Source organism: Schistocerca serialis, chromosome 2, assembly GCF_023864345.2.
Source record: "Schistocerca serialis cubense isolate TAMUIC-IGC-003099 chromosome 2, iqSchSeri2.2, whole genome shotgun sequence".
Classification (NCBI taxonomy): Eukaryota; Metazoa; Arthropoda; class Insecta; order Orthoptera; family Acrididae; genus Schistocerca; species Schistocerca serialis.
The window spans coordinates 44,679,818-44,692,196 of NC_064639.1; the positions used below are offsets into that span (position 1 = coordinate 44,679,818).

General features: G+C 37.2%; 1 protein-coding gene across 1 annotated transcript in view; it reads right to left on the reverse strand.

Moving 5' to 3' along the window:
- Positions 1–447: 447 nt before the first annotated feature.
- Positions 448–12,379, reverse strand: part of LOC126455438 (Down syndrome cell adhesion molecule-like protein Dscam2) — a 77,100-nt gene continuing 65,168 nt past the window's right edge. The window contains exons 9-11 of the mRNA XM_050091187.1: positions 7,131–7,307; positions 4,885–5,147; positions 448–793 (exon numbers count right to left, since the gene is read on the reverse strand). Coding sequence (XP_049947144.1) covers positions 680–793; positions 4,885–5,147; positions 7,131–7,307 — 554 coding nt within the window. The 3' untranslated portion in view covers positions 448–679. The remainder of the gene's footprint in view (positions 794–4,884; positions 5,148–7,130; positions 7,308–12,379) is intronic.

Here is a 12,379-nt window from a genome sequence, read left to right on the forward strand (position 1 = left end):
GTGAGATATGAGTGAACAGTGTGGCATTCCATTATTTAATAAGTTATTTGTAAAAAATTATTGTAGCCAGGAGTAAATCTAATCATTGTCACTAACTAGAAGTCTGTAAATATATGTGTATACGAATTAGCTTATTTTAAATTGATCTAAACTTGTAAATACTGTGACATGTCATATATCCTTGTAAAAAGAGATCTACGGATGAATAAAGCTGCTACTACTACTACTACTACTACTACTAACAGGACATCACTATTTGTGTTTATAATGCAAAGCATTTTGGGAGGCATCAGGAGCATTGTAGTTTCAAAACTTGTAAGCATTATTTCAGATTAGCTAGAAAGGCTATTTACAATAAATTACAAAAGAAATAACTTAAAAATTGGGAATTTGAAGAAGTATATTTTGTATTTAATCCATGAGTTTACATCATTAGCAGAGGCATTATTGTCACATGTGAATACAATCAGCTTCTCTTTGAAACATGAAATCATTTATATAAATGTATAAAAACTGACATTTACACTGGAGCTAATAAATAGTGTTTTCTTTAGTCAAAAGGCACTTGGTAAGTTTAACTTGCTTCATCATCTTTACCACTGTCTGTTAACATCTCGCTTACACTGAAAACTTTCTCCACAACACTTGATATTGGCTACCTGAAAAGTTGCAGGTGTTATTAATACCTATGTGCTTGGTACAAATTATGTAAGGGTATCCACTCAGGTGTTTCGTTTCCATGTTGAAGTTTCCTGTGAATTTTGGAGTATGTTGAATCTGTGCTGCTTCCATCCTACAATAAAGTTTAAAAACACATATGAAGTGATAAAGTATTGATAAATCAGTTTTAACACAATGCAAAACCAGCTGAAAGTTACAAACAGTAAGCATACATGGTAACACAGCATTTCATGAGGTACGTGCTGAGTGTAACTGTATATCGTCTCTGCCATGCACATACACTAGTCTCAAAGGCAGGCAGCACATGAAGGGAACAAACATGTACCAGAAACAAAAATGGAAGTTAGACTTTGGTGTAGCAATCATTTTAATGTTTTGTGATTTGGAAACTCAAATTTTTTTGCTATATATTACGAAATACTTCTAAACAGTGCTATCATGTAAGTTAGTTTTTGCCAACTAACATTTGTACTGTACAGAAACAAGTCCTGTAAACCTATGTTTCCTGATTCCTCTACTCCCAGCAGCCAATCTGAGAAGTTCCAAGTCATTCTTTGTGCATAATAGCAGGTAGTAAAGGAAAAAAAAAACCTTATTGGCAATAAGAACACGAATAACAAGTAGTTTTCTTCACATTTGTGAGTAAAAGATATTGTTTTGTAATTTCCTCAAATGCATGAGGCCTCCTGCTCTAGATTGGTTTCTTCAAAAGGGTGTAACTGTGCACCACAGACAAAACTGATGAAGCAGGCATGCACAATAACATCAAATACACATACATGGGGTCAGCACAAGGCAATTAGCTGAGACATAATTTTTTGAGGTTGGAAACAAGTGAATTTCTGTCATTTCACCTTAATAACCTCAGATTGCTGCAATATAATGTAAAAATTAGTTGTATTTAATATAACAATATACGACACCATTTGAGAGAATATAGAGTTTTATATGTACCTGAAATAAGCCAAAAATTTAAATGAAATACTTGTTCCATTCTTCATTAATTTTCTCAGTCAACAGATTGGTGAGTAGCATGTATTGACATCTACTTATCATAAATATTCTTTTCAGGGACAGTCTTTTATTTCTGCATCAGTGCATCCCTGTTTTATAGAGTCTATAAAATTATTTCTTCTTCTTGGTTGCACTTTCCTTCACTAGGATCTCACACTTCCTTCCAATAGATTTGTGCAACATCTTATCACATGTCTTATAAGTCAACTTCACCTAAATTGGTGAAGGCCTTTGTCAAGTTGAGACACATCAATGTGGAATGGTTCCACTCGCTACAATTCTGCTCCCTAAATATTTGTTTTGTTCTGCATTATACACATAATCTACACACAAAAGTACTTAAAATTACTAAATTCTTATTCATGAAGCATTTAACAAAAACTTATTACTAACAGTATGGATTTGAGACTACTGATGATAATGGTATATTCAGTTTATGTGGAAGCATTTTATTTAAGGAAATATTTACAATTTTAGTGTCATGTAAACCACACGCACTTCAAAATTTGGCATAGCTTATTTGCAAGCCCACACTTACCTCTCTCACAAAAGCATTAGGCTTTTTCAAAAACCACATACTTCAGAAGTTACTTGTAGGTATTCAAAATTTTTGTATTTCAGAAGAAATGCAATCCTGTCAAAATTCTACTGCCATAGCTATGTAGCCAGGCATTTTCTGTTTTTGAAAATTCATAAATTTCCTAAAATAACATGTTAGTTTATGAAATATCCAAATCATAAAATGTATCTTTCCTGAAAATTCTCAGGAGAGTTCGAAATTTTCAGCACACAGAAAAACTTCCACTTCATACATTACTGCTTATCAGTTCACCATGTTTTGATTGTGAAGCTTATAGTTAATCACAATAACTTCAGTGTCTAATTTATTTTTGTATGTTTCATTTTTCCTGTCTTTAATGTTAATACTCAAAATGCAATTGTGATTCCTATATTACATGCTTCTCTGTATAGGCACTGCACACAAAACTGCAGTCAATCAGAGAAGACTATTCAATCAGTTCGCAAACTAATGCATTCATTTTATTTATATAGTCAGTCGGAGGTGGACATTAAGTTATGCAGTCACTATGTTGTTACCATGCATTCAATATCTCAACTTCTATGTATCTGTATATCTATCTACTTGCAAATTTGTGGAACCTCTGAATAGTATGTGTTGCTTACAGATCTGTATTACCAAACTTCTATTAATGCATTTCAAGAAAGCTGAACACTGAAACCAGTTTTGTGTCAAGAATGGTGAAGAGAATGAAAAGGTAAATTCAAAGTGGTTGTTCACATTTATTGAACAACGTTTTGTAACACTACATAATGACAGGAGGAAGACTTGTGAAGCTGAACATCCAGGAGACTGTAGAGGCACACAAACAGGTTGTGAATACTTCAAAGTGCCTGGCTGAGGGTACTTGCCATTGTACCACATATTAGCAATCTATCCCATTGGACCTGTATAGAGAGCACAGGAAGCATGGCTATTTAAATGCCTCTGTGTCGCTGTAATTAGTCTCATTCTGTCTCTACAGCGCCTATGGGAGTTATATATAGTACATGCCTAAATTCCTTACCTAATATTACCTCTTGAAACATTGTAAGAAGCCTTTTGCAGGTATTTTGGTGTATATTTCCAAACAGTTTTTCCAGCATCCCTGTTATAACTCTCGCCTGCATCTGATAAACCTGTGACCATTCTATATATCCTGTTAGTTCCATTTAGTATTGTCCGACACACTTGGACAATATTCTAGGATGGATCACACAAGTTTTTGTAAGCAGTCTCCTTTACAGACTGCATTTTTCTAGTACACTACCCGTGAACCAAAATCTGCTTATTAATTTCATATCCATGCAAATTGTTACTTTCAGTTATTTGTATGAGTTCACTGCCTCTGCGACTCATTGATATTGCAGTTACAGGATAGTTAATTCTTCATTTTGTGAAATACACAGTATTTGTGTAAAATATATGTGTTGAATGAAAAATAGCTGGAGAATTGAAAACTAGCCTTTGCATTAGTGTGAACAAGTAAAAAAAATAAAAAATCATATGTGCTGTAATAAAGCATTAAGAAATGGGCATGGAAGGCTATGAAACACCAGCCAGTGGCAAAGACTTCTACATTATGTAGATGTAGGCAGGGGACAATCAAATCTGAGCAACCAGCTCTATAACAACTCAGGACACTGCTTTGACTTCCCTCCTGTGAAGATTTAATAAATGATTGCTTTCCAAAGCACAATCTCACACACTTATTTTTACCAAAATGTCTCAATAGATGTTTCAGTCAACAAACAGTAGAAATATGAGTCTCTTCCCTGAGGTTTCCAGGGAAAATCAATTTTGCTGAGAATCCAAATTTATCAAATAAATTATCACACTGGTATTGAAGAGAGTATTCTTCATTTAAGGGGCTGCTACTGTCAGGTAGCCTGCAGTGACAAACAATCACTCTCCAAGTTCACTGACAAACTTGCCGAAGCTGCCACCATCTGAAACTACCTTGCGTGCTCGTCCAGAAACAGATCTACTATGTGACACTAGAGTTTCTTCCAGCACATAAAATGTTCAAACAACTTGGAGGATGTCTTTAACAGGTGCACATGTGCCAATTTTTCAAGGTACAAATGCAGCAGGTGAGCAGTGTGCAAGAAAATTTAAAACCTTGGGGCATATGCAGGCAGGAATATAAAGACTCTCTCTCTCTCTCTCCCTCACACACACACACACACACAACACACACACACACACACACACACACACTCTCTCTCTCTCTCTCTCTCTCTCTCTCTCTCTCTCTCTCTCTCTGTAAACACTACCACCACCATCACCAATACAGAACCAAAAATGATCAACATCAGAAATTATCGATAATAGTTAATATAAATTACCAGCAAGTGAGCACCCAGCATTAACTATGTCCTTCTGAGTACAATCAAGGAGAGAGCAGGATTCCAAGCATAATTTAAAGCCTTGTCTCTATTTAAAAAGTCACTTTCTATTTAATCTCAACTGCCTCCTTAATAACATTATCCCAGTAGATGTACGTGTATGTCAGAATCTCTGGCTGCATCCCTGAAATTTATCTAAATATCCACTTCACTGGGTAAATTTAGAAATTCACAGTATGACTACAAATATGTGACAATGTTTTTGTTTTTCTAAAGATTCACCTTGTCTGCAAGCTTATGATTCCGGTCATGTGGCTCTAAATCCTCTTCACAGTCAGAACACTCAGGACCTCCAGGTGCTGGAACCTGGAAGGTGGCATAGGGACTGATGTCCTGCCTGTATCCCAGAGAGACGCGCACTGGAGTCGGCAGGTAGACTGGTTCTTGCAAGCTTGGAGACATTTTTCCACAGTCTGAGCTGTCAGCTCTGTCCTGCAACACTTTCTTGCCCAAGTCTGACAGCTGCTCAGGATCTTCATGTTTATCTATGAATACCATAAGTGCCATCAGTAATTCTTTTGTGTCCCTTAAAAGTGTAACATACATTTCTACATAGATATGGTAGAAAATACAGCAAGAAGCAGTTCAGGTCTGTGAATTTAAGTGAAAATGAAATCACCAAATATTGAGTGTCACAATGTCATTATTCCATTATGGAGAATAAATATTATTATTTTAATATCAGTGTCAATAATGGTCTGCAACTTACTATAGTAGTACTTCATAACAATGTGAATTCGAAGAAACATGTGACATAAATTCTTTCTGAAATAATAAACCCTAAAATAGCAAAATATTTTGACAATTTATATTTCACAGTATTGTAGCATATTTGAAACAGCTATATAAAAATATTGCTGTAAAATAATGTTCTATAACTATTCTATAACACTCTGCAAATATGAAGTTACAGCCACTTTCATTCTGTTACCAGTGATTACAGAGATATGTACTGACTTTAGTATTATGTGTAAATACCTATAAAAATCTAGACAAATGCACCTCAGGCACTCAGGGTTACATATTCAAACTTAATTATGTGAGTAGAAAGTTAATCCATCCTGGGAATCGAGAATCTTGACAATTTCCTGCTATCAATATTGATACTGGCAAGGTACTGGTGCTAGGAATTCCAAGATGTTCAAGAATGTTTTAATTTTATGGTTAAATGTTTCTGTAATTTTTATTCACTGTTGTAATTTTCATTTATTTTATTACTTTTGGAGTTATATTAAGATGCTATGCTAACTGGCTATTGTAGATGCATTGTCTGCTCTCATCCCTGTTGCAATTATTGGTAAGATATGGCAGAAGAAAATGGTTCAGTGGACCATGGTGTTATTTTAGTCATGAAAATGCAGAATTTCTCTGTGGAACATTTCAGTTGATACTTTATGGGATGTCAGAATGCAATCCGAAACAATGGAAGTGCAATCCTGCATCAATTACCAGCATTACTTTGCTCTGGAAATATTACAGATGTTGTACATGTCACAGATTTCTCAGCATAGTAGTTTTGTGGCCTTTTACCTATCACCACTAGATGGTAAAGACATCATTTTCGCAGGGCCAGGAGACTTCACTTCATCACAACTCAGTCAATTAGCATGAAATATTTTTAAATTATTCACACAAACCTTCCTCTTGAATCACACTACCTATTATTGAAAACCAGATCAAAATCCCTACAGCAGTTCCTGAGACTTTCAACAGATTATGAATACAATGTCAGTATTTAAAAGCAAAAATTTTTCTTATGTGATATAGTTACAAATTAATAATTTTTGGATTTTTTCTTTTATTTGTACTGTGAAATCCTGCTTCTTGCCAAATTTCATGATTCTAGGTCAATGTAAAGTATCCTATAGGCTTTGATGTGTGAGTTTGTGAGTAACAAAAAAATGACAGTTTCCTTTGATTGCATTGACTGAGAAGTTTACCCTTCCAAGAGACCATAGACCTTAGAGTGTGACACTAATTTTAGCTTCATAGCTCTATACCCACTTCTGAGAAAAAGGGATCTTAACAGTCAGGCAGACAGACAGCAAAGTGATCCTATGAGGGTTCCATTCTTACCAGCTAACATACAGAATGCTAAAAGAGCAAATAACATTACTGTAACACAAAGCCCAGAGGTATGACTGAGTTGACATTGGCTTGAGTAGACAGGAGCTACAGTCAGTAAATATCAGTTTAAAATTAATGAACTTTAGCGGTACTATGTTCACTTAGAGAGAGTGTAAGGATAATATAATTAACAATTACTCTTGTAGAACTGGATTTTTGTTTAGAACTTACCACAGTAAAGTAGTATGTGCAATGGGAGAAAGAAATATTATTCTATAGGAGAGAAACTGTTTAATGAAATCAGTCATATTGGGAAGGATATAGTACAACTAAGTCCATAAGTGCTGCCATTATATTCATTTGCACTTCTTTTTCTCTTTCATTTTCTAGCTGTGTTTTACCTCTGTATGTATTAGAAGACATTATGGTATGACTTTTCTTCAAGTAGGCGAATAGGATAGCAGCAGCAGCAATTGTAATTGTAATCCCAGTGGCAGCAGGAACTATTACTGCTATCTCACTATAAAAAGGTTTTCTTCCATATCCATAATATACTATGAGTTCTGGAGCTACTGTAGCTGGAAACAAAAAATAAACATGGGTTGAAAATTATGCTGTATGAGAAAATTTACGGTGGTGACTATCATTAAAATGTCATGTACTTTTGATGTATTTAATAAAGGCACAAACTTAAGGTACATGGAACTGCAACATCCAAAAAAAAAAAAAAAAAAAAAATGAACAGAATGAATCCAGTCTTAAAGACTGTGTAGGAATAAATGATTAAAACTGCATATAGAAAGTATACTCAGTGCTCTGTCTTGCACTGTATGACTGTTTGAGAAGAATGTATGTAGTTTATGTCTTCTCTCATATGACTGAATAGAAAAAAGGGTGTTATGCTGTACTCAGTCGATGAACATCCATCAAATGAGGTAAAAATGAAAAGGCAAGAATGGCTTGTCAGTTTCAAAGAGTGCAGTATTAGTATATGAATGATAGTGAACAGGGAAAATGAACAATGGAGCTGCCAGATTCAAAATGTTTGGCTTGTTCGCTGTTATGGCAGTGATTCAAGTGTGGAATAATTGGGCACAAAAGGGTTATACCAGAAAGTGGATCACGTAATATGACCATTGCGAAGCAGCTCTTCCATCTTGTCTGTATAAATGTAACAGACTGAAAAGTTATGGCTACAATGATCACTTGTTGCTGTGTCACTGAAATGGTTGAGGTACTTATTTTTGAAGCTGCCGACAGGGAGGTCTTTATGATGTGGCAGCTCATTCTCCATCTCACTCACCCATGCAGTGGAAAATTCTGCTATGCTGCCACATTACCTTACATGGTAAGGCATGTGGAAATAGTGAGGGACGTGAGGTTGAAGTGCAGAAACTGAAGTGGCTACTGAGTGGTTAGAATATAAATTGGTAAATGAAAATAGTTCTAAAAGAAAAAGAAAATTTTGGTAACTGCAACAAAAGCAAAAAGATATCATAAAGAGAAATTGTGTAAAATGTGTCATCCAAAATACTGAAGAATAACCTCACTTTAACAGATAATATTATTCTTGGGCTGTATTGTTGAGTGTGCTCATAATTTAGATGCCACTGCCGAAAATAAGAGTAACTGCATTGAACAAACAATTTAAAACAGCAATCTGAACTTGGTGAGCACCCATTATAGATTATGAAAATTTTTATTATGTTGTACTGTTGGGTTCAGTGTCTTCTGTGGCACTACACTGTCTTTCCACATTGTTTAGTAACAAAGTCCAGGAAGGAAAATTCGTGAACACTGGTGACATATTAGGTAACAGCATAATACTACCACCAGGTAGAGGTTTGTTGAGTCACAGACAGGCACAATGAAAAAATGTTCAGCTTAGGAAATATATTGTTGCCTTGCATAGTCCATAAGATGAACATTTCTAACATACTCTTTCACCATGCTTGTCTGCAACTCAACACATCTTCTATGTGGTGATAGCTATCTATCCTTCCCATATTCTTGTTGTTTGTTTGATGGCCCACTTGAAACACAGGTGTCCTTCTTGGTGTTGCAATTTTCATAAATGATGGTGTCTAACACGCATTAAAAGTTACATTTCTCTGCCTTGCAGACACAGCAGTCAAATGTTTAACATTTCTGGGTAGTGATCTAAACATCTCATATTTGATAAAACCCTGTGTTTACATACTGAATAACAATCATCAGTTACACCAACACAAGAATTGTTCTACGTGAAGTCACCCTCTGTCAGCCAATACCTGTTCCAAAAGAGGGCTGCATATTGGATATAGAGGTTCGTCATATCATATTCTCTTCTCACTGTCATGATAATCTGCCCTTTACAATCAATAGTTATCAATGGCATAATATCAGGAGGCTGCAGAAGACAGCAGAACCACTGCATTAAAGTTACAAAAGGTGTATCAACATGATATCAGGATTGCAACTGGTCATCATAAACTTCATTCCACAATATTTCAACTGGACACCTGCCAGTCACCTTCAGGTCAGTCATAGAAGACTGACAAAGACATTCTCTCCTCTGCCTTATATAGTGTGCTGATGCCGTGTATGTGTCAGAGTCACGGTGACAGAAAGACCAAACTGCCCAGTGGCAGAACCCTAGCTTGTGGAGCTGCAAGGATTAACTGTCTTTGTCACATCCGCTTGCTGCAGTTATCGGAGTATTCTGGCTGCATTTTTCAACAGATTCTCTTATAGCAGAATCCCAAAAAGATGTTGCTGTGCCCAAAATGATTGTTTTGTCAGACTCCACTGAATGTCCATTGCAGATACAATGTTCCGCAACTGCAGACTTGCCCAGCAGGTCCAAAATCGTAGATGGTGGGCGGAAAATCACTTTCACCTGAAAATTATTAAGGCTTCTTGCTATTTTGAAGGAAGTATTTCCAATGATGGAAATACAAGCTAGGGACTTCGTTAGCGCGTTCTCCTCTTTATCCACTTCCCAGTTCTTCGTTTAAGCTGAGGATGCCCTGTTAATTTGCCGGGTTGACTATCTATTGTCTCTGAACAATGTCCTTAAATGTGCAAGCTCTTTAGGTAAACTGCTTCCATCCGACACTGTATGGGCCCTGTGTACAAGGGTTTTAAGCATACTCATGGCTTGGGATGGGTGATTGCAACTTGAGGAGTGCAAGTACAAATCAGTGTGATTGGGCTTATGGTAAACAGAAAGTCCCAAAGAGCCATCGCTCTTCCATCTAAAATTTCTTTGCACACATGTTGTAGGGTTGTGATCAGTCTTCCTGTACATGAAGTAGATGATACATCATCTCCAAATACAAACTACGAGGTAACAGAACAGTTGAGTTACGTTATCAACCTTCAGCACCACTATGTCTGGAGCCTCTCAGAGATTTTGTAGTGCAACCCTTTCTTCAGAGGTTATATTACTGCATTGAGAAGGAGCTTTCAAAATAGCACGGCAAGTTTACCTTCTTATTTCTTTGGCAGTGTCCATAGGAATGCATTGTACAGTTTCTTCAACACCACTCACAAAACTCGTCAGAGTTGCTGCATTTGGTGTAAGTGCGAAATTGAATCCGTTACCCAAAACAGATAGCATCGCATCTTCGAAATTCCTGTTGGTGAATTTAACATTGGAATGTCATGCAGTTATTCCCTGTGGTGATGGCTGTTGTGGCACAAAGCAATCAAATTTTGACATCTCCTGAGAACTTGCATCCTCGTACCGAGCGAGGTGGTGCAGTGGCTAGCACACTGGACTCGCATTTGGGAGGACAACGGTTCAATCCCGTGTCCGGCCATCCTGATTTAGGTTTTCCATGATTTCACTAAATCGCTCCCGACCAATGCCGGGATGGTTCCTTTGAAAGGGCACGGCCGAATTCCTTCCCCGTCCTTGCCTAATTCGATGAGACCGATGACCTCGCTGTCTGGTCTTCTCCCCCAAACAACCCAACCCTTGCATCCTCATACACTCAATCAAATTTTGCTGAAGTCACTCCATCAACCGAGTCCCATGATATGGGAGAAAGAAGAGCTGCACTCTTCAGATGTAGGTGGAACAGTTCTTCTGAAATGGCATCAAACCTTCATCTTGCATAACAAATTCTCTCCTTCACAATAGCACGACACACCTTCTCCATCTTCAGTGCAGTGGCTGTCTCTTCAGTGCAGTGGCTGTCTTAATAAACTGTATCACTCTGACAGATTTTGGTATTATGCCATGGTCTTGACATCTCACTAAAAACTTAAAGAACTTAAAAGTTTTGCTGTGGACATAGTGGCGCTGGAGGCTGATAAAAGTAACTCAATTGCTCTGTTACCTCATAGTTTGTATTTGAAGATGTATGGTCTACCTGGTGGTACAGGAAGTTTGATCATGACCCTACAGCTTGGGTGCAATGGAAGACATGTACAGTCCTGAATTCTTCCTTGTTATCTCCAGAGACCATCAGGCAGTTATCACCACATGGCAGTGTACCACTAAGACTGTATGGTCTTCCTGAAGTGCACAAAGGTCGTCTTCCTTTACGGCCCATAGTGGGTATTATTACACCCCCACATATGATTTCATCAAACATCTTGCTTTCTTGCTGAGACCATTGGTTGGCAAAGGTCTACGTCATACATGGAAATCTGCTGATTTTATCAAAAGACTGGGGGCTGTCCACCTAAGTAGCTCAGATCTTCTAGTGAGTTTTAACATACTACCTCTTTTTGCAAATGGGCCTCTTGCTGATTCGTTGGTGCTAATGGATAAACATTTTCAGTCAGATGTCACTGCTTTGTTTTGACATGCTCTTTCCTCAACCTATTTTATGTTAATCCAAGAATATTTTGAACAGACTGACAGTATCGCCATGGGCAGCCCCTTATCTCCCCTAGTGACTACCTTTTTTTATGGTGAATTTTTAGGAAAGAGGACTTGAATCAGTGGTTTGTAAAACAACTGTTTTTTGGCGATACTTGGATGACACTTTCATAGTGTGGCTCCATGGAGAAGATAAGTTAATGTAGTTTTTACATCATCTTAACTCCATTCACGAGAACATTCGATTTACTATGGAATTACAGAAAGATGGCTGTTTCCCATTCCTGGATGTTTTGGTTTGATAGAAGAGTGGCGGCTCTTTGGGACATCTTGTTTACCGTAAGCTTGATCACACTGATTCGTACTAGCACTCCTCAAACTGCAACAACCTATCCCAAACCATGAGTATGCTTAAAAACCTTGTAAACAGGGCCCATACAGTGTCAGATGCAAATAGTTTACCTAAAGAGCTTGCACATTTAAGGACATTGTCCAGAGACAATAGATACTCCACCCGGCAAATTAACAGGGCATCCTCACCTAAAACCAAGAACCGGGAAGTGGATAAAGAGGAGAAAGTGCCAGCAAAGTCCCTAGCTTTTATTTCCATCATTGGAAATATTTCCTTAAAAATAGCAAGAAGCCTTAATAATTTTCAGGTGAAAGTGATTTTCCGCACACCATGTAAGATTTTGGACCTTTCGGGACCAGTAAAGAATAATTCGTTATTGAGGATGGCAGTAAGTGTGGTACTGCCTATATAGGACAAACAACGTGGATATTGAAAAAATGTTGCACATAACATAAGCGTTGCACTTGCCTCCTGCAACGCAGTAA